Source organism: Macaca thibetana, chromosome 15 (genome assembly GCF_024542745.1).
Source record: "Macaca thibetana thibetana isolate TM-01 chromosome 15, ASM2454274v1, whole genome shotgun sequence".
NCBI lineage: Eukaryota > Metazoa > Chordata > Mammalia > Primates > Cercopithecidae > Macaca > Macaca thibetana.
The window spans coordinates 85,422,079-85,447,451 of record NC_065592.1 but is presented as its reverse complement, the minus strand read 5'-3'; the positions used below and the strand labels follow the sequence as shown (position 1 = coordinate 85,447,451).

Here is a 25,373-nt window from a genome sequence, read left to right as displayed (position 1 = left end):
CCCTCACAGGGAATTTGTTTTTATAGCTTCTTAAACCATAAAAACAACTCCCTTTAGCTATTTCTCATTTAAAGCGCATGTAGCATAGTGGGGTTTTTTTATTTGTTTATTTAAAGCATGACTTGAATTTTGTGAGGAGATCCCATGTGAATCTGAAATATTAAATTGTGTATCTACACTTCCAGAGTCCTGGAACCATCTGCAAACCAGGACAGATTTCACAGCCTAATTAATAATTATGTAGATAGTAAAATCCCCAAAGACCCTTTCTGCCTTTCTTTAAAATAGTTCAGATTTCTTCTTGTGTTAATATGGGTTGGTATTTCATCTGAATTATAGGTTTAACTGGGAATAAATTAGAGAATTTCAGTGTAGGAGGCGATCCTGTTCTTTTAAATTTTGGGTGCAAGTTTTCTTCTTTAAAAGACTTGAGAACAGGCACATCCTGCACTCATTTGTATCATGGAGTGGATAATGTTTCCAGACTGATCTTTGTCTTTGTAATGTTACTAAGAACTCCCAGGGGTTGTGGCTACAAGGAGGCCTAGGAGATATAAGTGTCTGCATATACTTTGTGAAACAGGGTATTTAATTCCTATAACTCTGCTTTTGTACTTCATACATGTTGACTCTAAGACTTCGCTCATCTTGGATTCTCAGTGGATGCATATATCCATATATTATAAACTTCTCTATAGTCATAATGATTTCTGTGAGTGGTTTCCAGATTATTATTCAATGTGTCTTTGTTAGTACAAGTATATATATATATATATATACACACATACACACACACACACACACACACAGAGTTATACTATGTTGTTTCTGATTACATATTTCATGAAACAAATTATAACTTTAGGATAAGCATGTACACATAATTAAAATGAACTTATCATTACATATTAAATGACAAAGAAAAGCTATTCTTATTTTACTTTCACACTTTCTTTCCCCAGTTTTATTCCCATCCTTGTTTCTAAAGATACATAAAATACAAACATAAATTATACAAAAAGCCCAATAGTATACTATTTAATTATGACTTAGGAGCAGAGGAAGAATGCAAATTAGCATTTTACAATACAAGGTGTTGAAATAATATGCTTTGTTTATTTTTTCTTTTATTTTATTATATGCTTTGTTAGAAAAATGCAATTCCTTAAAGAAAATATCAGATAAATAGATACCAAGATTTTCAGTTTCTAGCCACTCCCATTTTTCTTGAGTATACAGAAAATTTCACAAGTTTCTTATGGTAAGAATATAAGAATAGTTTCATTTCTGACATACTGCCATAAGGGTAATATAAATAATTTCAAAAGCTCTTAGAGAAGCACAAGCAATTCAATTATTCATTTGCAAGGAGAATGTTGAATTTATTTATATTGGAAAAAAGACAAGCATTGACTTTAATTTTCTTTTTTTTTTTTTTTCTTTTGTTTTTTTTTGAGATGGAGTCTCACTCTGTCGCCAGGCTGGAGTGCAGTGGCATGATCTCGGCTCACTGCAAACTCCACCTCCCAGGTTCAAGGGATTCTCCTGCCTCAGCCTCCCTAGTAGCTGGGACTATAGGCGTGCACCACCAAGCCCAGCTAATTTTTGTATTTTTAGTAGAGACAGGGTTTCACCATGTTGGCCAGGATGGTCTTGATCTCTTGACCTTGTGATCCACTCGTCTCGGCCTCCCAAAGTACTGGAATTACAGGCATGAGCCACCATACCCGGCCCTGACTTTAATTTTCATTGTCTCTGAATGGCTTAAAAGTTCTCTACTTCCATTGTCACATCTTGGCCAAGATCATCATTATTTAGAGAGGCACACCTCTCTCACTGCTCTTCCCAGCTGAATTAGACCCCAGATATTCTCTTACCTCCCAGCTTGTATTGCACAACTCCACCTCAAACCTTCAATCTGAAATACTAGTTCTTTCACTGTCCGTTTTAAGTTCACTTATATGCCCTAGCTCATTAACAAATTCAATGAATAAAGCGTATACTTAGTGCTGAGTCTTACATTTAAAAGCATTTTTTAAAAATCAGCATGTAGTTTTATTCTCATTACATGCTATTATGGGCTCAATTGTGTCCCCCACCCTCTCGACTCTGAAATTGATGTGTTGACGTCCCAACTTTTAGTACTTCAGAATGTGATTGTATTGGAAGATAAAGTCTTTAAAGAATAATGAAATTGGCCAGGTGCAGTGGCTCGTGCCTATAATCCCAGTACTTTGGGAGGCTGAGTCAGGTGGATCACGAGGTCAGGAGTTCAAGACTAGCCTGACCAACATGATGAAACACCACATCTCTACTAAAAATACAAAAATTAGCTGGGTGTGGTGCACGCCTGTAATCCCAGCTACTCAGGAGGCTGAGGCAGGAGAATCACTTGAACCTGGGGTTTTTGAGACTCCATCTCAAAAAAATAAATAGATAAAAATTTAAAAAGGAATAATGAAGTTAAAATGAGACTCTTAGGGTGGGGCCTTAATACATTATGACTATTGTTCTTATAAAAAGAGGGAGAGACCCCAGAGTTGTGTGCACACAGGGAAAAGGCCCTGTGAGGACACAGCGAGAAGGCAGCTGTCTGCAAGCCAAGGAGGGAGACCTCAGGAGAAACCAAGGCAGCTGGCACCTTGATCTTGCATTTTCTGCCTTGAGAACTGTGAGAAAGTAAATTTCTGTTGTTTATACTACTTAGCCTCTGGTATTCTGTTAGTATTGCAGTCCTGGTGAACTATTAATAATACAAATATATATATTTAGTATGTACCAAAAGAAGTTGGTAACATTGTGAAAACACCAATTTGCCTTACAATTAAAAATTTAATACACAAAAATACGTAATCTGATACAAAAATGGTCTTGAGGCAATCCCTGTCATCTCCTTTTCTCTACTCCTCTAACTCTAGCCCAGCTCATCTACTGTGACCATGCAATGCTCTCTGCTAGGCTACTCTAGCTCCCTTCTCTGGCCCTCCTGAGCACCTATGCCCAAGATCACTGAGAATATTTAGCATCAGAACCTTGTTCTTATTCCGAACCCTATATTTAAAGCAAAGATGAGTATGCCTGTTTATCTGAAGCTAGCGTAAAAGGAAGGTAGACAGAGTCCTCTGGTCCATCTGGTCAATCTGCCACTCACTTTCCCTTCCACTCACATCCACAAGACACCTGGGACACCACTGTGCGAGATCTGGATTTAAACCCTCTGATTTACGTCACACTTTATTATTATCTTAAAATATCCTCACACGACATTAAGTCTCATATTGGAACTAAAGCTATACCACATACTTTATAAAACACGTCACAGAGTTGAATTCATAGCATAGCTCAGGGGAATAAACTGCACATTGCTAGTTAAGTAAATTCAAATCATCTATTTTTCTGAATTGAGTAAGGAACCCTCCCCTCAGTCTGAGAATCGAAGCCGATGAACTCCCTGAGGAGCGGCGTTCTGCTTCAAGTTGGTATGGTTTTGGCCTCATGACTAACCCGTATGTGGGAGTCAGGTCTAGTTTGGCTCTGGGGCATTTTTTCAGCTTGAGCTGCTGCAGAACAGCAGTGATGAAAATGAATATCTCATTGCGTGCAACATCTTCTCCCAGACACTTCCGGATGCCCATTCCAAATATCAAAACTTTCTCCACGAGGCTTTTATTCAGTTCTCTGTTTTCGTTTAGAAATCTGTCAGGTCTAAATAAGCTAGGATTATCCCAAATAGTTCTGCATAAAATAGACAAAAACAACACGTAAAAAGAAATTATTTTCTCATTTTTGCTATTGTTGGCAACTTTTCCACAATAATTTTCTTTTGCATGAACTACTTTAAGTTCAGAATATTCCTTATAAATTATATATAGAGAAAGGAAGTACACATAAATGAAGTATATATACACCTATATGTATAAGTACTTATGGAGACATATGATTATATATAATTATGAATATGTCACTTTTTCCTTTAATCTTTGACAAATCTAGTTATGATAAAGATTTAGTACAATTACACCTAATTTTCACTGAAATGACTACCAATTCATTAGTGAATAAAATACTTGAAAATCTATTTCCTCAATTTTTCTGAATTAAATAAGAAACCTTCCACTCAGTCTGAGAGTCTAAGCACATGAACTACCTGAGGAGTGAAGCTCTGCTTGGAGTTGGGATGGTTTTGGCTTCGTGGCTAACCGGCACACAGGAGCCAGTTCTAGCTCGGCTCTCCTGCAAGCTAACTTCAAGGTATGGGTTAGCCATGAATTTAATTATTTTAAATGAAGAATTCCATAAGATTCTCATAAGAATATTCCAAAATGGTGACATAAATAAAAAGTAATACATATTCAATGTCTTTTGCTTTACGCAGAATGACTAAGAATGATGAGACTGGGCCACATCTCTCACTCTGGTAAAAAACAAGTTTAGGAAATGGCCTTTGTACAACAATACAGAGAGGATCTGGGTCTCCAGAAAGCAGCTCTCATTGAGGGATTGCCCACAGTTCCCAAATCACTGTGTACCTGATTCTTTCTTCTATCTCTATTTTTTGTTACACGCACCATATTTGGCTTATTTATGATGACCAATGCTAGCATGTTTTCTGTAGGCCTAAACCGTATATCAGGGACCCACCTGGCTTTACAAAGAACTGGCCCTCTTGGTGTGTAGATGTCATCATCTCTCTAGAAGGAAAATCTGGTTTCTGTCTGTACCAGAGGCCACAGACCTAGAGGATTAGTTCTCTCCACAGTCCTCCAACACATTTTGGTTTTCTCTCATAATCTTTTAAAAATAATTCACTGTTGCTAACATTTAAAAATCAGATTTCACGTGAAAATGTGCATTTCCAAGTTCTCTTTTATAATCCTAAAAGCTGACAACATTGGGACAACGTCCTGCTTGCCAACAGTTTACTGAGCTGAGTTAAATGTGGCAGATGACCTCCCCTCTTCACAATGCTTCACCAAGTGCAATTCACTTATTTTTGGTATTTTTTTATTGCTCAATAGGTGCTTGAGTTTGTGACCTATGCTTTAGATTAATTAAATGTGAAGAATTTTCCCATAATATCAAGTCTTAAATTACATACTCATTCAGCTTAAACAAGTGCCTCCATACAAATGGTATTTCTTTAGTAGCACCCATGTTAACTCAGTTTGTTTGCACATTACTCAATACTCTTTATAATCACCAGTTCTTAGGATATTATTAATAGAATACTTAGGATTATACTAAGAAAGAATAAATGTTATTAAATATACATTTGCAGTATTTCTTCTTATAATGGTTTTAAAATGCCTCGGTGTGGAGAATGGAAGTGTCAATCTCCGTGACAGTAAGTGTTGCAGTGGGACAGCATATGCATTGTCTTCTACCACCTTTCTGTTCACAGAGATTGTGAAGCTGCCATTAGGTACACAGGATAATCACTTCCCTCTCTAACAGCTTGCAGCCTGAAACATCAGTCAGATGAGATCTTGGGTGAAGAGAAAAGACTGTGTAACCTATTTACTGTCTGCTGAGTGCATAAGAATGCAGTCTCTGCCAGTTACTGGAGACATCAAGCCCTGACCATGACAGGAAGCGCATGGTTTCCATTATATAAAATTTACACATTTGGATTTGAGTCCTACCTCTGCCACCTTCTGAACATGCGACCTTAGGCAACGTGTTTAACCTGGTTGAGGGTTTGTTTATCTGTAAAATGAAGATTGTGATAGCACCAATGCATTGTGATCAATTATCAATAATAATTGAGGCTCAGGAAAGATACTGCAAGGTTTTGTGCCTTGCCCACAGTAGGAGTCTATAAATATTAGGTGTAATCATCATTCTCACCACCACCACCACCATCACCACTGTGATTATCCTCACTTTCACTGCATTAGATACTCTCATCTCAGCCCTCTCTTTCACAGCTGAAATGGATGAACTTCTAACTTTATTTTATTCAACAAATATTTATTGTGTGCCAACTATGTGTGAGGCAGTGATCCAGCTGCTGGGGTAGAGGAACAAGTAAACAAACAAAGAAAAAAAAAATCCCTGCTTGGTGGCTTACATTGCAGTGGGGGATTGATTTCAGACTCCATTTCAATGTACTAGCCATGACTATGCAAAGTCCTCGGCCCAAATCTCTCCTAATGAGCTCATTTTTGAAATTGGAATTGCCCTATATTGAATTTTTCCTCAATTTGTGTCAATATATCACCATTTGCATTATAAATGAGGAGAGAAACTGAGGAAAGAAACTTTCCAATATCTTTCAAGAGAAACAGGAGTGAAGGTTGGCTAAGAAGATTGTAAATCTTTTCCAGATTAATAAACAGTAAACAACCAAGCAAGCAAGCAGATTTATCCAAAGATTAATTCTGGTGACTTACTCATCGTGGTTTACTTGATACATGTTAATAAAGGTGCACGTTTTCCGGGGAATGAAATAGCCATTCAGAGTGGTGTCCGCTGTAGTACTAAGAAAGCAAAAAACAGCATTACAGCATATCCTGTCAGTTCAAATTACCCATCTCTAAACTGCCACCTGCAACTCACAGACTATTTTTATTTATGTCTTTTTTTACTATAATAATACATCTTTATACATCTTCATTCTTTCATTAATTAAAACAATTTCCACTTCTTGTCAAATTAGTAATTTATTTTTCTTGCATGTGTTAAGCACATTGTGCACTTAATATATTCAAAGCACTTCTATGAGCTACACATTTCCATAGAAAATTATCTCAATATTTCTGTGACCGAGCTGACCATAAGCAGGCAGATCAAATTACATCAGGAAACGATTAAGAGAATTATTCAGTACTTCTGTGTGCTCACTGTGTTTGTGTCTATTATTAATAAATTAGAAAGACAATGTCACACCTTTGAGTACTGGTAGAAGGAACAATGGAATTGAAGCAAGGAAATCTGAACTTTGGATGCTGCCCTTAGTGGGATATTGGGCAAATTATCTATTCTGTGACTCCATTTCCTAGCTATGAAACGAAGGTGTTGGTTGTGTTGGATGGTCTCTAAGTTGCCTCTAAAGAAAATACTCTATTTTTCTAGTCTGATACTCAAACTCCTTCCTGAAACCTGTTTGCCTTTCCCCTTTATGCCTCTATAATTATTCATGGATTGGATTCAATCATTTTATGTTTCCCTGTGGCACTCCCTACCTCGCTAACCTACTCTCACACTTACTTCCCCAAGAGAAACAGAAACATTTCAATTTGATGAGTTTGAGAGAAGGCATTGTCTCACTACTTCTGGGTTCTCTCTTCAGATTAGCCAATTTGTAATGGAGATACATCTCATCTACAATCGGAAAGAGGCTGAGCTTAGAGGGTCAGATTTTGTCCTTCCACAGGAGACCTGGAAGTGTTCAACCTAGCCGGAGACTGAGTAGAGAAGTATGTCAGTTTCGAGGTCTACTTGAACTAGTTCTAAGCCACATTGTGAAAACTAGCTCTGATTATTTAAAAAGCTAATAATGTAATTTCTATTTTACCTGTGTCTATTTTGTGGCTGGTACTGAGCTTTGGCAAATAATATGAATGTTATTTATTGAGTTTCTCAAAACCCAACAAGGGGGAAGACCAAACAAGCAATAGACTCGCTTTTTGGAAGGGTTACCTTTTCTCATGCATAGCCACTTGCCTATCTCAACACATCCCAGTCCACACTCCCTCTGTGGATTTAGCTGCTCAGATTCTACTCATAGAAGTTATATGCCTCTATTTTATGGAAACCTGGTATGTAAAATTTTATTTCATTGGTATTAAAATATAAGAGTGAATTATAAAGTTTCTCTTTCTCCTTTTATGTCCCTTAAATTTCATGTGCATATGTGGTTTTCCACACAACTTTTAAGAAATGCACACACAATAAATATTTATTAGGATATGATTTGGTCTTTCCTGTGTGTTTTTGTATGTGTGTATATATGTTATATGTAATAGCAAACTTTTGCTGCTTTTACTTAAGTTTATTTCATTTAGTTTGTTTAAATTTATTTTATCATATTTTGTGCCTTTTCATTTTAAATGGAAAACAATAATCGTACAAGTGTAATAGAATAGATCAGTCCTGAACAATATAAGTAAGATAGCTCCTTTGTGTGCACAAAATTCCCGGTTCGTATCACTCCGCTTTCATTAGCCAATGCAGTAGTTCTTTTAATTTCACATTTTAATGTATTTCCTTACTTTTAATAATACAATGAATATCTATGTCCTAATACATATTTCTCCTTATCACTTAGACCCTCAGATGAGTTTACAGGGCCCTAATTAGATGACCACTTTCATTCCAAATGATGCCTATAAACTTGGCAGAGCCTCTCTGTTCCTGGGTACTTAGCGGAAGTGTGGATAATACTCTTATGAAGCACCAAAGTCATTTAATAAAAGTTATTGGGACAGAAGAGTTGCTTTTAAATAGGTAGGGATTTTTAATTTCTTTAAAAACTTACGTTAAAATGAAATTTGCTTTAACTGAGAGAGGATCTGACATAGCAGCTAGAAAACAAAATGGATCACTTGAAAAAATAGCAAATAGCCACTGTGTGTGAATAAAGAGAGCAAACAAGGGGCAAAATACAGGGAACTGTCACTTGCTGTCTGGCCTTGACTCTGCTCAGCTGGCGGTCTTGCCCTTTGGGACACTTAGCTAAGGACACTGCATGCTGTCACACCAATTGCTAAACGATTACATCAGTTTCCTGGGAAGAGAGATATTCCCACTCCTTCACTATTTAAAGGGAGAGGGAAGAACAAACACTGAGAATTCCAGGTGTTGTTTTTTTTTTTTTTTAATAATTTTTAATTGTGTGGAATAAAAACAGAACAAACTACTGGAAGTTTGGTTCCCTACAGATGTATTTAATGAAGCTATCTACCTAATCTATGCTGGCATGCATTTGTGTGCTGGAGATTCTGGAATAAGATTCAGTAAAGTTTCAAGTATCTGCAAATGAATACTCTGTTTAATCTCATTGTGACAGCATTAGCTTCCTTAGTTTACTGTCCAGCAAAATTCTGGGCTACTAAAAACAAATCCATACCAGGAGGAAGCTAATTCTGCTCCTCAGATGAAATTAAGCAAGTTTGCATGACTTTTCGTAGCCAAATACATATTATGGTTGGATTATCTGTTGTTTGGACTTTCCATATCTTTCTGACACTGTGATTAGTGCACATAAAATAAAAGTTAATGACAACATAGTTTAGTAATGAAAAATGTTCACAAAATATGCTTTTGCTGAACACAAAAATTTTATTATAGTGTTTAAAAATAAACTAAGATTTAAAGTAATATTAAAACAATAATACAATGTACACTTTAAAGTACTTAAAGTATTCCAATGTCTAAGATTCTTCAATGCCTCCACCCCACCACTAGTGGCTGTTTTAAAGGAGAATTATATGCTTACCAATGTGGAATAGTAAATGGAAGAAAAGAGGCATGTCTGAATACTTCACTTATGAAAGCTTCTGTGTATGGCAAAATTTTCCTGTCTTCAAATCTGGGTGGTTTCAGCCCAATGTTTCCATCTTTAAAGAAAATTATGTTTTGATTTAATAAGAAAAATGATAATTGTAAGAATTATATTTTTCATTTGAAAACATATTACCAATTTCTTCTTGAATTTTGGCTTGAATTTCTGGATAGTGTATCAAATAAAGAAAGCTCCAATATAGACATGTTGATACTGTTTCAAACCCTAAAAAAGAACCAAGAGACCAAGTGTCATGGAAAAAAGCATAGTTAAATCAGTTTGCTCATTTTATTTCCCATTTGACTGCTAAGAATTAGCAGAAAGAAATCTAAAGAAATTAGATTAAGAATGTAGAAGTCAAATAAAGAATAAGAATTAACAGAAAGAAATCTAGCCAAAAAACAATAGAATCACTATAAAATTACTATTAAGTTTAATTTCAAACTGTAGTGGTAACTTCTCACCCATTAGGATAGTGCAAAATGGTGTGGCTACTATAGAAAACAGTATGGAAGTTTAAGTTTAAAAAATTAAAAATAGTATTTATATATTATCTAGCAATCCTACTTCTGGGTTATATTACAAAAAAAATTTAAAGCGAGATCTGTAAGCTACATTTGCACATTCATGGTCATTGCAGCATTATACGCAATAGCTAAGAGGTAGAGGCAACCCAAATGTCCACTGATGGATGAATAAAGAAACTGTGATGTATACATTGTGGAATATTATGGAGTCTTAAGAAAGTAGATTCTGTCACATGCCACCACATGAATAAACCTTGAGGACATTAGGCTCAGTGAAATAAGGTAATCAGAAAAGGACAAATACTATATGACTTCACTCACAAGAGATTTCTAAAGTAGTCAAAATCATAGAAACAAAGCATAAAGGAAATTGTCAAGGGCAAGAAAGGATAGGGGAAATTAGTGTTTAATGGGCATAGGATTTCAGTTTTGCAAGATGAAGAAGTTCTAGAGATCGGTTGCACAACCATGTGAATATGCTCAATAGTAGTAAACTATATCACTTAAAAATGTTGTATATTTGTGAACATGACTAAAAATAAATTAAAATTTTAAAAATATGTATGTACTATTTACAAGACTAGTGAAAACATAGGAAGCATTGTATTACATAATAAACACCATTGATGTAGATAATAATAATGGGTATTAATTGTAATAAAAATAAGAAGTTATTGAGTACTTACTCTGATCCAAGAGTGTGTGCTCTCTCTCTCTCCCTCTCTCTGTGTATGTGTGTGTATACATACACTATATAACAATATATGATACATTGGCACACATATATAACATATTTTATAAATTATAATATAGATACGCAATGTATAACTAACTATGTTAATTTTACTGAGCCTCAAAGACATTATGGGTTTTGCTCAAGGTGAATGAACTCATAAAAGGCAAAGCCAATACTTAAACTTGGACATCATATGAGCACATAATGAAAGGTTGACCAGATTCAATTTATTTGAATAAGTTTTAGTGTATATTTTATAGTTTCGATTTCACTCTTTAAACAAAGCATTTTTCTTTTTGAGATTATCCATACCTCAGCTAAATGGTTTCATTACTGAAAATAAAAGCAAAGAACCCTGTATGCCAAACTTCATCTTTTTTCAAGGGCTGCTTTATGATTACTACATCGAAGAATGTACTCAGTCAATTCTTGAAACCTAAAACTCAGAAATGCCACATTAAAAAGCTCTTCTAGACTGTTTTAATTGTAAATTCGCCTCTATGATGACCTAATTCTAAAAGTAATGTTATTTGTGTTTTCTACTCAAATCTTATAAAACCGGTAGCAAAAGATGAGTTTTTAAATCAATATATTTAATTTCTGGATTTTCCTGATGATGATGACAACACAGGTAATGGTGAATATGTTTACCAAACATTGACCACTTAAGTGCATTGTCATCTGAGATGAGGGCCACAATTAGCGTCACATTAAAAATGAGAAACTTGCATCATAGAAATGGTAAAATATTTTACATGGGTCACACAAGAGACAAAGGTAGTTGTTTTATAAATAACTTGCAACACAATGTGCACAATAAGTATACCCAGATATAGCTGCAGAACAGAGTTAGTTCCTTTCCAAACTTCACTTCCTAAGCTTGTTTTCACATCTGTTGAACATGGCAGTCTCTCATAGTGAGCCAGTGGCTTCTTCAGTTCTTAACTCAGAGAATTTCTAATATGACTTCATACTGTAATAATTTAATGTAAAAGTAAACTGTTCAAATAAAGTTACTGACCATGATGTCTACAGCAGAGTACAGTGTAGTGTGAAAATTTGGACTTCTATGTGGAATATATCAACTCTATTCTCTAGCATAAAGAACTTTATTCTCTAAAATAAACAACATGCCATGAATAGTACATGCAAAACACTGCTCTCACTCACGGTAGAGCCATGGACCTTATATCCAAGATCTTTAACTATCTGTATGAATATCAGGATCTATATTTTGATTATCATGAATTTTGCTTTTTATATCCAGGCTTAAGCAACCAGCAGTTAAGTTATCTATCTTGGTAGATTATTGAAACATTGAGGGTAAAATCAATGATTTTTGGGAAAACCTTACTATACCCAAAGAAGAAACTAAATTATTTCTACAATCAATTTCAAAAGTTAAATATGGAAATATAAATCTTAATAATATAGTAGATATGATGGAACAGAGTGCTTGCAAATTTTATCCACTAAAATATATGGTTTACAGCTCACTGATTTATTCTAATAAAATATTTTATTACATTTCACTAGTGAGGTAGCAGGTACCTGTGGAAGCTTATGGTTTTATTAATTTTCATTATTTCTCTATTTACATTAAAATATACACTCCATGAGATACGTTTATTTAGCAAATAAATGTTTTATGTAGTAATCCATTCTACTGAATACTGTTTTGTACACATTTTACCCAAACCATTTTTTAACTGTGTTGTACATGTCAGATGGTTTTATTCTCCATCCTAGACATTTTTGTCATCTGCCATAATTTTATATTTGCTGATTACTTGATAATCTTGGAAGTATTACATATTTCTGAAATATATTCAGATATTATCTCACTGAATCAAGATCAAAATAAATTATAATTAAACAGGAGGAATAAGTTCAAGAGATCTATTGCAGTCTGATGACTATAGTTAATGATTATAAGTATTGTGTTCTTAAAAAATGCTGAGACTGGATTTTAAGTGTTCTCACCACAAAAATGATGACTACGTGAGGTAATGCATATTTTAGTTAGCTAGATTTAGCCATTTCACAACGTATACATACTTTAAAACATCATGTCGCATATTATAAATACATACAATTTTATGTGCCAATTTAAAAATAAACAAATAAGAAAATAAAACTCACTTGATGTATTTATCACACCCACACACACCCAGTCTTTAGTACTCACTAATGTTCAGGCATTTTAAAATGTTCTGACAAATACTCATATTTGTACATAGCATTATTTAGATTGTCAGAAGAAAATACAAAGTACAGCCTGGTCACATTTTTATGATGAATAATCAGATGAAATAATCCATCAAATTGAAGTCATGATTAAAATAATAAATACACACACACACACACATATAGGGGGCTCGTGCATTTGCATGAGAAAAAATAATACAAATCAAAACAAATGCCTCTATTTGCAGAGAGAATTCATGATCACAAATGCATAGATCCTAGAAACAAGTGAACCCAATTACCAATAAATATAGTATAAAGAAGAAAAATACATTTGAAGAGTATTCCACATAAAATGAAACTGCTAAAACATTTATAATATTTTGTATTTTCTTTTTTTTTTTTTTTTTTTTTTTTTTGAGACAGAGTCTCGCTTAGTCGCCCAGGCTGGAGTGCAGTGGCGCGATCTCGGCTCACTGCAAGCTCCGCCTCCCGGGTTCACGCCATTCTCCTGCCTCAGCCTCCCGAGTAGCTGGGACTACAGGCGCCCGCTGCCTCGCCCGGCTAATTTTTTGCATTTTTAGTAGAGACGGGGTTTCACCGTGTTAGCCAGGATGGTCTCGATCTCCTGACCTCGTGATCCGCCCGCCTCGGCCTCCCAAAGTGCTGGGATTACAGGCATGAGCCACCGCGCCCGGCTTGTATTTTCTTACACTGAGAATTGGCTTCCTGCAGTTTAGCATCTTAGAGGAACTCTAATAAATGTGATAAATAAAAATGACTTTTAAAGAAAACTATAAAATTTAAGAATGAGAATAATATGGTAGCAGTACAAATTGGTACAGTCTTTGTGAAATGAATTTAGCAGTGTGTATCAAAACTCAGTCATTCTTTCATTAGTTGACCCAGAAATTCTGCTTCTTAGCATAAGGTGGTATTTCAAAAGGAGGCAAAACTCATGTACAAGAGTGGTCATCTTAGCTTTAGCCCAACATTCAATATCCGCATTTTCTGTGCAAGCCAGGAGGTGCAGTTAGGGTATCCACATGAGATGGGTAAAATATGGGGGGTGCCAGACATCGAATATTACATGAACTTTAGAAGCAGCAAATTGGAAATACACCTGACAATCATGGTTGGATTGTAAGAGAGTACAGAGCTTCGTGAGAAAAGTTAGAAACAGATTTAGATGTAAGTAGCAATTACATTTACAAAGTACATGATAATACCAAAAGCCTATTTTATGAGAATACACAAAATGAAAACAATAACACTCTAAATAGTTTCAGAATAAATGTCAATGGATTGGGTGAAGGGACTGGAAGTGAAAGTAATAAACAAGGACAGTCATTTCATGGACAATAATGTGAAGGCACCATTAACTGTGGGCAATGATTAACTCAACTCTCTACTCCTGAGATCAAAATAAAGTTTTCTGAATGACATAAGAAGGTAGAATAACAAATTTATACGATGTGAGATCAACTAGATAAAATGGCCGATATAGGAAGAGCAAAGTCCTCTAAACTGTAAACAATAGATAACAACAAATTGCAGCTAATTTGTATTGGTCTTACATGTGGCTAAATTCTGTCACATACCAGCTCCAAAGAGGTCGTTCACAGTGCTTATGATTTCACTGTCATTCAAAGTGTCTGTTTTGGTAGCAGCGTATTTGTTGTGGCATACATTAATCAGAGCATCAGTAATGTCTCGGATATGATCCTGAGGAGACAAATCTTAGCATGACTACTCACCCCTGTCTATGTTGTATATCAATTTAAATCCCACGCAGGAAGAGCCATATCACCATATAACTAGAAGGGAACCCATTGAGTCTTGGAATATAAGGAATGTAAATAGATCATCTTAAACCTTGCAACCATTTTTGCTTAAAATTGGCAATGCTTAATCTTGATAGTGTGGAATAGAAAACCAAGTTACCAAACTCAATTTTCTCCTCAGAACTTCTTTCAATAAATAAAAAAGAGTTCCTGTCTCTCTAAGCACAACTTGAAAATATCAGCATTCTCCCTATAACTTATTACAGAGAAATTGCTTGGCAATGAATAGAAAGTTTATTTATTTATTTATTTTATTTTTATTTTTGAGACACAGTCTCATTCTGTTGCCCAGGCTGGAGTGCAGTGGTGCCATCTCCACTCACTGCAACTTCCGCCTCCTGGGTTCAAGTGATCCTCCTGCTTCAGCCTCCCGAGTAGCTGGAATTATAGGCACGCACCACTACACCTGGCTAATTTTTGTATTTTTAGTAGAGATGGGGTTTCACCATGTTGGCCAGGCTGGTCTCAAACTCCTCCGCCCACTTCGACCTCCCAAAGTGCTGGGATTACAGGTATCAGCCACCGTACCTTGCCAATAAAAGGTTTTTAAATCTGTTGGAAGGATTTTGTGTTCACTTCAGGCACCATGGAGAAAGAGATAGGGCTGGGGTATTTGAGAGAATGGGAATAAAAGTTTATACACCTTACAAATGCTGATACTTACTATACCTGATCTAGAATTCCCTTCTGGTACCTTGAAACAGATTGTCTTCTGCCTCTTCTTTTTCATTGGAAGGAACTTAACTACTTACACCTCTTCATTTGCTTAATGATCCCACCTCTTCATGTTTTATTTTTTTGTTGATGACTTCATCTCAGCAAATTGCCCTTGTGAACTAGGATTCTTCCTAGTACATACATATTTCAAGATGGAAATCTATTCTTCTGCCGACCATCAAAGTGGGCCCCAAATAATTTAATAGCCTCAAAAGAAAGGTCCACTCTGCCACCTGCAGAAACTTAATACATGTGTGGTCATCTTGAAATTCATGTCTGTATAACAAAGAAACTCAAGAAGAAAATGAAGGTAATTTGAAAGCTTCCTACAGAATATCTTTTATATTATTCAAAAATACTATCTGATAAAAAATATGCTAATATTTGTGATACCTATAAATCTGAGATCATGGTGACAGATATGAAATTGGAGAGATGAAATTATTGCTTTGTTTCTTCAAGGAACTCACTTATTATTCTTCATTTATCAGGCAATCACTTAGTTTTATCAAAATATTCAATATCTGCACTTTCTATGCAAGCCAGGAGTTGCAAACAATCAGGATATCCACATGAGATGGGTGAAATATATGGGGCTAGGGGGTCACGTCGTGAAATATTAAACAACCTTTAGAAGCAGCAAGTTGGAAATACATCAGAGAACCATAGTTGGATTTTAAAAGTATAAGCCTTCATGAAAAAAAGTTAGAAACAGATTTAGATTAAATAACAATTATATTTATGTTCATAATACAAGCATATACCTTACCCACACACTGAGAAAATTTATGTTTCTGAGGAAATTTTTTAAGGATTAAAGAATTCAGAACTTTTCTTAGGGTTTTATAAGAACTGAGTAATGCTGTCATGTAATCTCACTGTCTGGACCTCAAATTTACTAATAGCTTGGGTACAGGTCATTGTGGCAAAATGTAGTGAAAAGAACCAATGATATTCAAAGCATTTCACCATTATCTTTTGTTTCTCACCAAAGCCCTTGTCCCGGCATAAGATTAAATCCTTACCTTATCATATGTAGCAAGATGATCTTGTACGTGTAGTGCAATAAACCCATTCAGGGCCCGATAAAACTCCCGAGGAGCGTTTATAATCTGCAGTGGAAGGTAGCGGAGACATGGTATGAAATCGGCAGGGTTAGCGGCACTGGAGGCCTTGAGTAAGTCGTCATTCGTTTTAACTATCTTAAGAAATTCCTCATCACTGTGATCATATCTCTTGCCAAAGCAGAGGGCACAGACAACGTTGGCCACCGCACAGGTGATCGCGTTTCTGGGGTCAAAGCCGCCATTCTTGGAAGACAACTCTACAAAGACTGTCACCAGCTCAGAAACTTCCTCAGTGACGTGCTCCTCCAGTAAGCAAGAGCAAGTGGAGGATTTTGCTTCTGCGTTAGAAAGAGTTCGTAAGGCCTTAGAGGCAATTTTTTTATGCAGTTTCCAACTCTCTCCGTAATTCACTGAAAATGAAAGACTCTTTCCTTCTGCCAGGAAAGAGAATGTGTGCATGTTAGGTCTGCCTGCAAAATGCTCCCCATCCTTAAGTAGTACTTGTTTCACCATTTCCATTCCATTTACCACCAAGACAGGCACCATGCCAAGTTTGAGGAGAAAGACATCTCCATATTTCTTCCTCATCTCCATTAACGTAAGGTAAGGATGCTCTCCAAGCTGGAGAAGATTCCCTATGATGGGGAAGGACCAAGGGCCAGGAGGAGACAGCTGCTTTCTGCCCTTGCTCCTGAGAGCTCTCACAAAAACAAAAACCATCACCAAAATGATGAGAGAAGTGGTCACCTCTCCAGGAGTGACTGCTAGGTTGAGAATCATTTCCAGGAATATATCACCTAAAACAGAAAAATGTCTATTTTATTTTTGTAGCGTTAGATATAGACTAAGTAGCCTCTCTTCCCTTCAACATTTAGGGGGAAAGTACAGACTTTTTGAGATTAGTTGAAAGCCCTTTTTACCTGATGCACTGAGAGGGCAAAATCAAATTCTTGCAAAATGAATGGCACTTTTATCCTAATTTGATTCTTTTCACAGTTCTAACCGCCAGACTGAAATCCTGCGAGGTGAGTCACTGACCATAGACAGAAGAAGACGAAAGTCAATGGAGAAAGCAGTCTGGTGACTTGGAAAAGGAATGAGGCTCCAGCAGCTGACTTTACACTCATTCATAGGACCTCAGTGCCTCCACTTAACCTCAGTGAATCCCGGTTTTCTCCTCTAACTATCCTACCTCACAGATTTAGTCACATTCTTTCAATAAATGTTTACCACACCCCCTAATATCAAGCACTAAGAATACAAAACAAAAATTCACAGACTAATGAGGAAACTAGGTAAATAAAAATAAGATTAGAAAGTGGAAAGTGTTATAAGAGAACTGCGTGCAGAGTAGTTTGTCATTGTTTGTGGATCAAATCAGATTATTATTTTTTAAAAAGTACTTGGGGCCAGGGGCAGTGGCTCACACCTGTAATCCCAGAACTTTGGAAGGCCAAAGCGGGTGGATTGCTTGAGGTCAGCAGTTCAAGACGAGCCTGGCCAACATGGTGAAACCTAGTTTCTCCTAAAAATATAAAAATTAGCCGGGCATGGTGGTGCATGCCTGTAATCCCAGCTACTCAGGAGGCCAAGGCAGGAGAATGACTTGAACCCGGGAGGTGGAGCTTGCAGTGAGCAGATATCACACAATTGCACTCCAGCCTGGGGGACAGAGCGAAAAACTCTGCCTCAAGAGAGAGAAAAAAAAAAGTACTCGGTGAATTACAAGCCATTTAATGGATATCTAATTGGTTATTTGCCTCCTCCCTCTGTTCTTGGACTTCCCAGGCTGTTTATTAGGGTGACTTCCTCAATTCTTTCTGCTCTATGACCATGGGTGGTTAATCCAAGAATGGGCCACTAGCCCAGGATAAATCCTCCTTAGGAATAGGGAAGGGGACTGTGAAAGATCATCCTTTCTCTGGGCAGCTAGATCTATAAAATCTAAGTTCCGAAAATATGATTTGTTGGTCTTTCATTCATCAAGTGGACCTAAGAAAGCACGTTAGAAAGATGAATGAAGTAGAAAGGAAAGAAAAGATAAAGAGAGGCCCCACGATCTTACATTCACCACTTCTACCTTCAGGAGACCTAGGTACACTCTTGTCTCTAGGTTGAATTATTTCCCACTTAAACTAACTAGAACTGGTTTCCGTTACTTGTGACCAAGAGGATCCTAATCAAAATAATAATAATAATAATGCTTTATACACATGCAGAATATTTTTATTAACTATTGTATTTTATGGTAACTGTAGACAGAAGAAGAGGAAAGTTGATAGAGAAAGCAGCCTAGTGACTTAGAAAGGAAAATTTAGTATTTCCTCTCTCTTACAAGAAAACACAACTAAACTATTCACACTTCTCAAATTACAGAGACAAATAGCACTGATGCATGTACTCATTGGCTAGTGTAAATGTCCAGCTCTCTTTGATTTTTGAGAAGACCAACACTTTGTTTCTTCTCAGCTTTAAAAATAATAAATTTTAATAAAAGGAAAGATTATTGTGCAAATAGCAATGAATTTGTCTTCCAGTTCAGATGAAAGTGACAGGGTGGTAAAAACCATTCCAATCTGTTCTCCTAGAAAAAGAACCAAGGGTCAAAGGCAGATTTATCTTAAAGCCCTTACTCAGCATAAATAACTCCCACTGTTAACATTCAAGAAAACACATTGTCATTCATGTGTCACCTTTCTTTTTTCTTTTTTTATTTTTTGGAGATGGAGTTTCGCTCTTGTCACCCAGGCTGGAGTACAATGGCCCAATCTCAGCTTACTGCAAGCTCTGCTCACTGCAACCTCCATCTGCCAGGTTCAAGCGATTCTCCTGCTTCAGCCTCCCGAGTAGCTGGGATTACAGGTGTACACCACCACGTCTGGCTAATTTATGTATTATTAGTAGAGGTGGGGTTTCACCATGTTGGCCAGGCTGGTCTTGAACTCCTGACCTCAGGTGATCCACCAGTCTTTGCCTCCCAAAGTGCTGGGATTACAGGCATGAGCCACTGTGCCAGGCCTTATTTCATCTTTCTAAACTTCATGGATAAAATGTGGCTAAGTACACCAATTTGCTTGGCATTATTTTTTAAGGGATAAATTTTGGAGTTAAAATTGAGAGATAAATATTTTTATGGGAAACAAAAAACTCTGAATATGCATTTAAACTTAGAAAAAATATGCTGAGTACCTAATCAATGTAACATCCACAATTTGAAAAACTGCCATTAATTGCAGTCTTACCAAGTGGCAGATATAGCAGTAAACAAAGCATGCACTGTCTTTCAAAACTCACATCCCTGGGAGGTAATAAGTCATCCTGCTATGGGGAGACTTGGAGAGATAAAGTCATTTTTTTCCCAGTTATTTCCAACCTTGAGCTTAACAACGAATCACCAATTATTTACATCTAGTGCTTTCCCAGGAGAAAATTCAATTTCTCTTGAGCATACACAAAAAACTGCAGTTTCTACACCAACAAAAATCAGTTTCATTTCCAAAGCTGAGTAGTGAGTGGGTGGGAGGTATGTATGGCTGGGAAAACACTGGACCCAGAAAGATGACTGTGTTTCCAGCCTGTCTCTTCCTCTATTTAGCTCTGGAGTTTCTGTTAAATTACAATCTCTCTTAGCCTCAGTTTCCTCATCTGTAAAATGGTCATGTCAGAGCAGAAGAGTAGAAGATGTCTAAGGCTAGCTCCAACCTTCAATAATGAAAGCTAAAAGGAGAAAAAAGGCAGAAGCAAGTGTGATGTACATTGTCAACTGCCCAACAATACTATTTTTCCAGAGTCTCTGGAACAGTTAGCAGTTCATCAACAAATGTAAGTAACTGTGTGATTACCCTGGATTTTTTTTTTTCTTTCTTCTCAGCCTGGGCCCTTCTCGTTTCTTTTACTAAATTCTGTTTGGCGATCTACCAGGCTCAGATGCTTTGCCAACTTTCTCAGCAACATTCTTGGAAAGCACTGAAGCACATTCTGTTCCTGGTGTTTTGAGGATAAATTCAGGCAGAGGACAGGGGATGTGAGGCTCCCTAAGGGTGCACTGCTACACCACTGAGGATTCAAAGTGAATTTTAAGCAATTTTTTTTTAAAGCCTGATGAGAAAGACATACATAGGTTGAAGGTCTCCATAGTGATTCTGAAGTCTATACATACACATTAGATTTCCCTCAGGAGATGTTAAACATAGCAGTGTCCACATGGACCAATTGCATCAAAATCTCTAGGGATGGATGCATTTTTCAAAAGCTTTTCTTTTTTTTTTCTTTTTTAATTTTTTTTATTTTTATTATTATTATACTTTAAGTTCTAGGGTACATGTGCATAATGTGCAGGTTTGTTACATATGTATACTTGTGCCATGTTGCTGTGCTGCACCCATCAACTCGTCATTTACATCAGGTATAACTCCCAATGCAATCCCTCCCCCCTCCCCCCTCCCCCCTCCCCATAATAGGCCCCGGTGTGTGATGTTCCCCTTCCCGAGTCCAAGTGATCTCATTGTTCAGTTCCCACCTATGAGTGAGAACATGTGGTGTTTGGTTTTCTGTTCTTGTGATAGTTTTCAAAAGCTTTTCAATGTGACTATGGGGCATTTCAAATTGAGGACCTTTTTTAAGGGAAAACTACTTGCCAGGATAATCATCCAACAGTCTCAACAAACCCCCTCAACCCAGTTACTGCTTGGAAGGCTCACCTGTGCCCAGAAATCTTGCGGGTCAGTGTGAGGAATCTGGTGCAGGAACCAGAAGACAGAGAAGGATTTTGGCAAAGCTGTGTGTGTCCTAAGAAACACCAACAGTCTCTTCCACAGCAGTAGCGGGCAGGGGCAGAATCTTGCCTGGAGGGAAAGGCCTGGTGAGAACACCCTTTCCTGGAAGACAGGGGAGGGGTGGACCTTTGACCTGTGTGGGGAGGAGTTTGGAGCTTGATCAAGGGCACTGGGAGCAGGAGAGAGGGGTGGAGAGGCTTTGTGGCCAGGATTGGGTCTGGGAAGCTGGGAGATTCCACTGTGAGTGGAGTCAGAGCGAAGGCATTTGGAGCTAAGGCTTCTGTAGGAGGGAGTAGGATGGAAATTGATCTTTGAAGAAAGCAAGACAGAAGAAGGGAGATGGAAAGCCGAAATCATTTTAAAATTGCTGGTGACAAATGAAGGTAGGATAGAAAGATGTATAACAAGGAACAGGGAGGGAGAAACAGGGAGGAGCTGTACAGAGAGGTTGCTGTGATGTTAGTTTTGAATTCCTTTTCTCCAAACTGGACTTCGGCACCAGGAAAATGCGCGCAGTTCTCTGAGTGGTCAGCAAGTGCAGGGACAGGAGGATCCATGAAACACAAAATAAAGGGATCGTAGGTCCACCTTCTCAGATGAGCTTGGTAGATTCATCGCGAGTCTTCACCAACCAGACAGACCTGCACTTCCACAACTAGAACAGTTAACTTCTGAGTGCAATATTGGTAGCTTTGGTTTGAGAAAATATTCCCATCTGCGCTAAGGCATTTTTGCCCAATCTGGATAAATGCCAGTTTTTCTACATAATGCAAGTTTTTCTGTGTAACTGGGTAAATGACCTGTGGTTTTTGGACCACCTTCTTGTCAGAGTGTCTGCAAATTATTACATAATAGACTTTTTTTTAACATTGAAGTTTTTGGCTTCCTAAATATTCTGAGTTTCAAGGTCAGATTTAATGAGAGTGCCAAGAATAATCAATGATAGTCAGTACTTTCTCATAAAGGGGAGAAAGCCAGCCCCCAAGGGAAGTGCTCAACCTAATATATTCCCTCAACAGTAACTTTCAGGCCATGACCTACTGTGTTACTGTGGTGTCAGGTTCAAAAAAATATCATGGGTTTCTAAATAGCTAGACTTCAACAGTCACACAACCAAAAAAATCTGACAAGCGCCTACAAACCACAGGAATTTTCTGACCCGCTGGCAGATGTTTTGGTAATTGACATTTAATCATGTCATACTTAGCTACTGCTAAAAAAAAAAAAAAAAAAAAAAAAAAATGTTTTACTTCTAATGTTTTCTCATGAAGTTTCTCCTTCTCTAATGTAACTAACTGCACATTGGATTAATGTATTAGGTAGCTCTATCAAATTATTTATGCAAGTACCCATTTTATAGACAGTTGATAGTAGCTGACTAATAATGTGCTATTTAAAAGGTTTGATCGAAGAGGGTAATGAGAATTGCCATGTAGTCCCGTTGGTTAAGAGGAAAATCCATTCCACGATAATAATTGTTACAGTTCGTGTTTATTGTGTGCTTACAAGGATAAGGCATTTTAAAGTCATTTGTATTTCAGTTATTTCTCATAGCCAACCTTTGAAGGGGTTGCAATTATTTTTCTCATTTTACATATGATGAGCTCTGAGGCCCAGGGAACTTAAAAATTTGCTCAGGCTAACAGTGTGTGAGTGGTGGAAAAAAAGATTTAAAACCAAATATTTTTAATATCTGTGCCCTTTGCCTTTGATTGTGCCACCTTCTAGTGGAGAATTCTTCAACTGAAACCTGAAGCTTCTACTGTAAACAATAACCATCCTCACTGATGTGACTTCATATAAGAAATTGTCATATAAGATACATCTAGCAGTACCTGCCTCAGAGAGTAGTTAAAAGAATAAAAATTATTTGATCTCTGTAAAGCATTTAATATCTGGCACAATGATAATCATCCAAAAATAGTAGTTTTGTCCACAGAAGAGGAATATTCTATTTTTAGGGATTAGGTGGGCAGTACTTTAAGGAGAAGGTGATATTTAAAGTAAATTTAAAGTATAAATGGGAGCTTACTAGGTGAAGTTGGAATGAAGCAATGTAGCAGAGAAGAACATTTTAAAAGGAAGAGAGGTTCAAAAGAACTAAATATGGTTAAGAAATAAAGTGAGATACAAGATGGCAGGAGGTGAACATGGAAAAAAATCTTCTTAAATCAGAATCTCAGTGATTCCTGAGTCTTCAGTCTCCCTTGTCACCCACAGCTAGTAACTTGGTCCTGTGAATTCAGCCATCTACATGTTTCTCATTGTCCTGGCATTTCTATTCCCAATTGTTGTTACCAAGATCTGGTCCCCATCAAATATTTTCTGGACTATTTTAATAGCTTTGTATATTACACTCAGCAGCCAGTAAGAACAAATGGCTTAAATGCACACAATTTATCTTTCTTACATAACAAAATACCTACATGCGGGTGACTGCTTCCATTGGTTCGGTACCTTCGTGACACGTGGGGTGATATCTCTGCCATTCTTTAGGCCTTTCCCTTTGGTTGCTATATGGCTGCTGCAGCTCTAGCCGTCACATCTGTGTTCCAAACAAAAGAAGGGGGAAAAGTCTATGTCAGCCACATCTGTATCATTCTATCACTTAAGAAACTTGAGCTTTCCCCAAAGCCACCAGTAGACTTTTGCTTAAGTTTTATCATATCCAAGAGGATGATAAAGTATTTGGCTTGTAATACTGCCACTGCAAAGAAAAGAAAGGGCAGTTAGTAAGGAAGGCAGGTAGACTGGATATTGGGAGTAACTAACATGCCTGCCGTGCTTCAGATCTAGTGGGTTTGTTGCTAGTCTCTCCCCGAGTCATACTCCACTCTGCTGGCCTAATCAGTTTTCAAATGAACAAGTCCGGTCACATTGCTTATTCACTTCCTGCAGGATGCACAGTGCTTTGAGTTTCATTCATTATCATCTGTGACTGACTCTTATCTGCCTTTCCAGTGTCATCTTTTGCTATTGGGTCCCTTTCATTTTGTACTATCTGCTTTGATTCTCTCTCCTTCCTCTTAGTCAGTACAGACCTAGAATTTTGCCCACATTTTTAAGTTTTACCAGTCCTTATGCTGTAGTATTCAATGTTTTCTTTGCCTAGGATGTCCTTACACTCTACATTGTAGACCTGAAAACACCAGTCTTCAAGACACACTTGATTCTATGAAACCTAGCCCTGCTTTCTCCCTTTTTCCTTCCTTGGCTGTTGGAGTAGATACTGTGGTGTCTTGCCCAGATCTGCTCTTCAGGGTCAACACATATATCCAGGCAGCTGATGGGAATTTCTGCTGCTGATGGTTCTTAACTGCATCTCAGGAAATTTTGCTCTTGGTTTTAGGACACTCCCTCCCTCGAGATGTTCCTTCTTTTCAGGTGGCCTACAGTCAGCAATTGATGAATGTAGAGACACAAAGGCCCTGATGTTTTGATCTAGTCCAAGGAAGCTGTGAAGCCTCATTCCAGCTCCAGAGCTCCTTAGAAGATGGATTAAGACTTTGGTTGCACCCACATACACCTTGTGGATTGTGTTCACCTTCTGCCCAAATTGGCTTTCTCTATTTCCTCGAAAGTGTATCTTTTGATAGTTCTCAATAAAATGTTGACATAAAAATTTCCATTCTGGATGTATTTCCAGAACACCCAATAAAAACAGCTCTCTTGGCATTTGTGCCAAACTAAATATATTCTTTTGGACAATGCTGCCGTGTAATGATATTTAGCATATTTATAAACTGACTGCCCCCTGCAGTCAGCTCTGCTATGGAAGTCTGGACTCCCACGATACTAGAAGGATTTTATACATCTTGCATTTAAAATAGGAAGAAAGATTTTCTAGAGAAGATGCTGTTAGGAAGACTTGCCACTACCTCTCCCCACAAAATAGCAACTTTAATATTTCTCCTTTTGTCTTATCAAAATGGCAATCATAAAAGCCACAACTCTATAGACACAAATGTCTGTATCAGAATGTACCAAATTTCTGTGCACAGAAGACTTGCATTGT

General features: G+C 37.2%; 3 protein-coding genes across 5 annotated transcripts in view; 1 reads left to right on the top strand and 2 right to left on the bottom strand.

Annotated features, from left to right (window-relative positions):
• The window catches only part of ANXA1 (annexin A1), an 897,109-nt gene that overhangs the window by 111,388 nt on the left and 760,348 nt on the right, over positions 1-25,373 (bottom strand). The window lies entirely within an intron of this gene.
• Positions 1-25,373, top strand: part of ALDH1A1 (aldehyde dehydrogenase 1 family member A1) — a 185,590-nt gene that overhangs the window by 20,737 nt on the left and 139,480 nt on the right. The gene's annotated exons all lie outside the window — the stretch shown is intronic.
• LOC126937460 (cytochrome P450 1A1-like) lies at positions 941-21,382 on the bottom strand. 2 transcript variants are annotated; one of them, XR_007719734.1, is made up of 8 exons: positions 21,284-21,382; positions 16,542-17,380; positions 14,557-14,680; positions 9,641-9,730; positions 9,440-9,560; positions 6,393-6,479; positions 2,399-3,735; positions 941-1,545 (listed from the first exon to the last, which is right to left on the bottom strand). XR_007719734.1 is itself a non-coding variant. In XM_050760911.1 (7 exons), the coding sequence occupies exons 2-7, from the start codon at positions 17,361-17,363 to the stop codon at positions 3,366-3,368; spliced, it is 1,614 nt and encodes a 537-aa protein (XP_050616868.1). In that variant the 5' UTR covers positions 17,364-17,380; positions 21,284-21,382; the 3' UTR covers positions 2,155-3,365. The 2 variants fall into 2 exon arrangements, 1 of the variants encoding a protein (XP_050616868.1); XM_050760911.1 differs by lacking the exon at positions 941-1,545 and having other exon boundaries at positions 2,155-3,735.

Excerpts from the sequence above, each read along its gene's own strand:
- LOC126937460 (XM_050760911.1), bottom strand. The coding sequence starts at position 17,363 with ATGATTCTCAACCTAGCAGTCACTCCTGGAGAGGTGACCACTTCTCTC. Across the intron at positions 14,681-16,541 it reads ATCTTGCTACATATGATAAG|GATCATATCCGAGACATTAC; the intron begins GTAAGGATTTAA and ends TTGTCTCCTCAG. Across the intron at positions 6,480-9,439 it reads CCATTTACTATTCCACATTG|TACTACAGCGGACACCACTC; the intron begins GTAAGCATATAA and ends TTGCTTTCTTAG.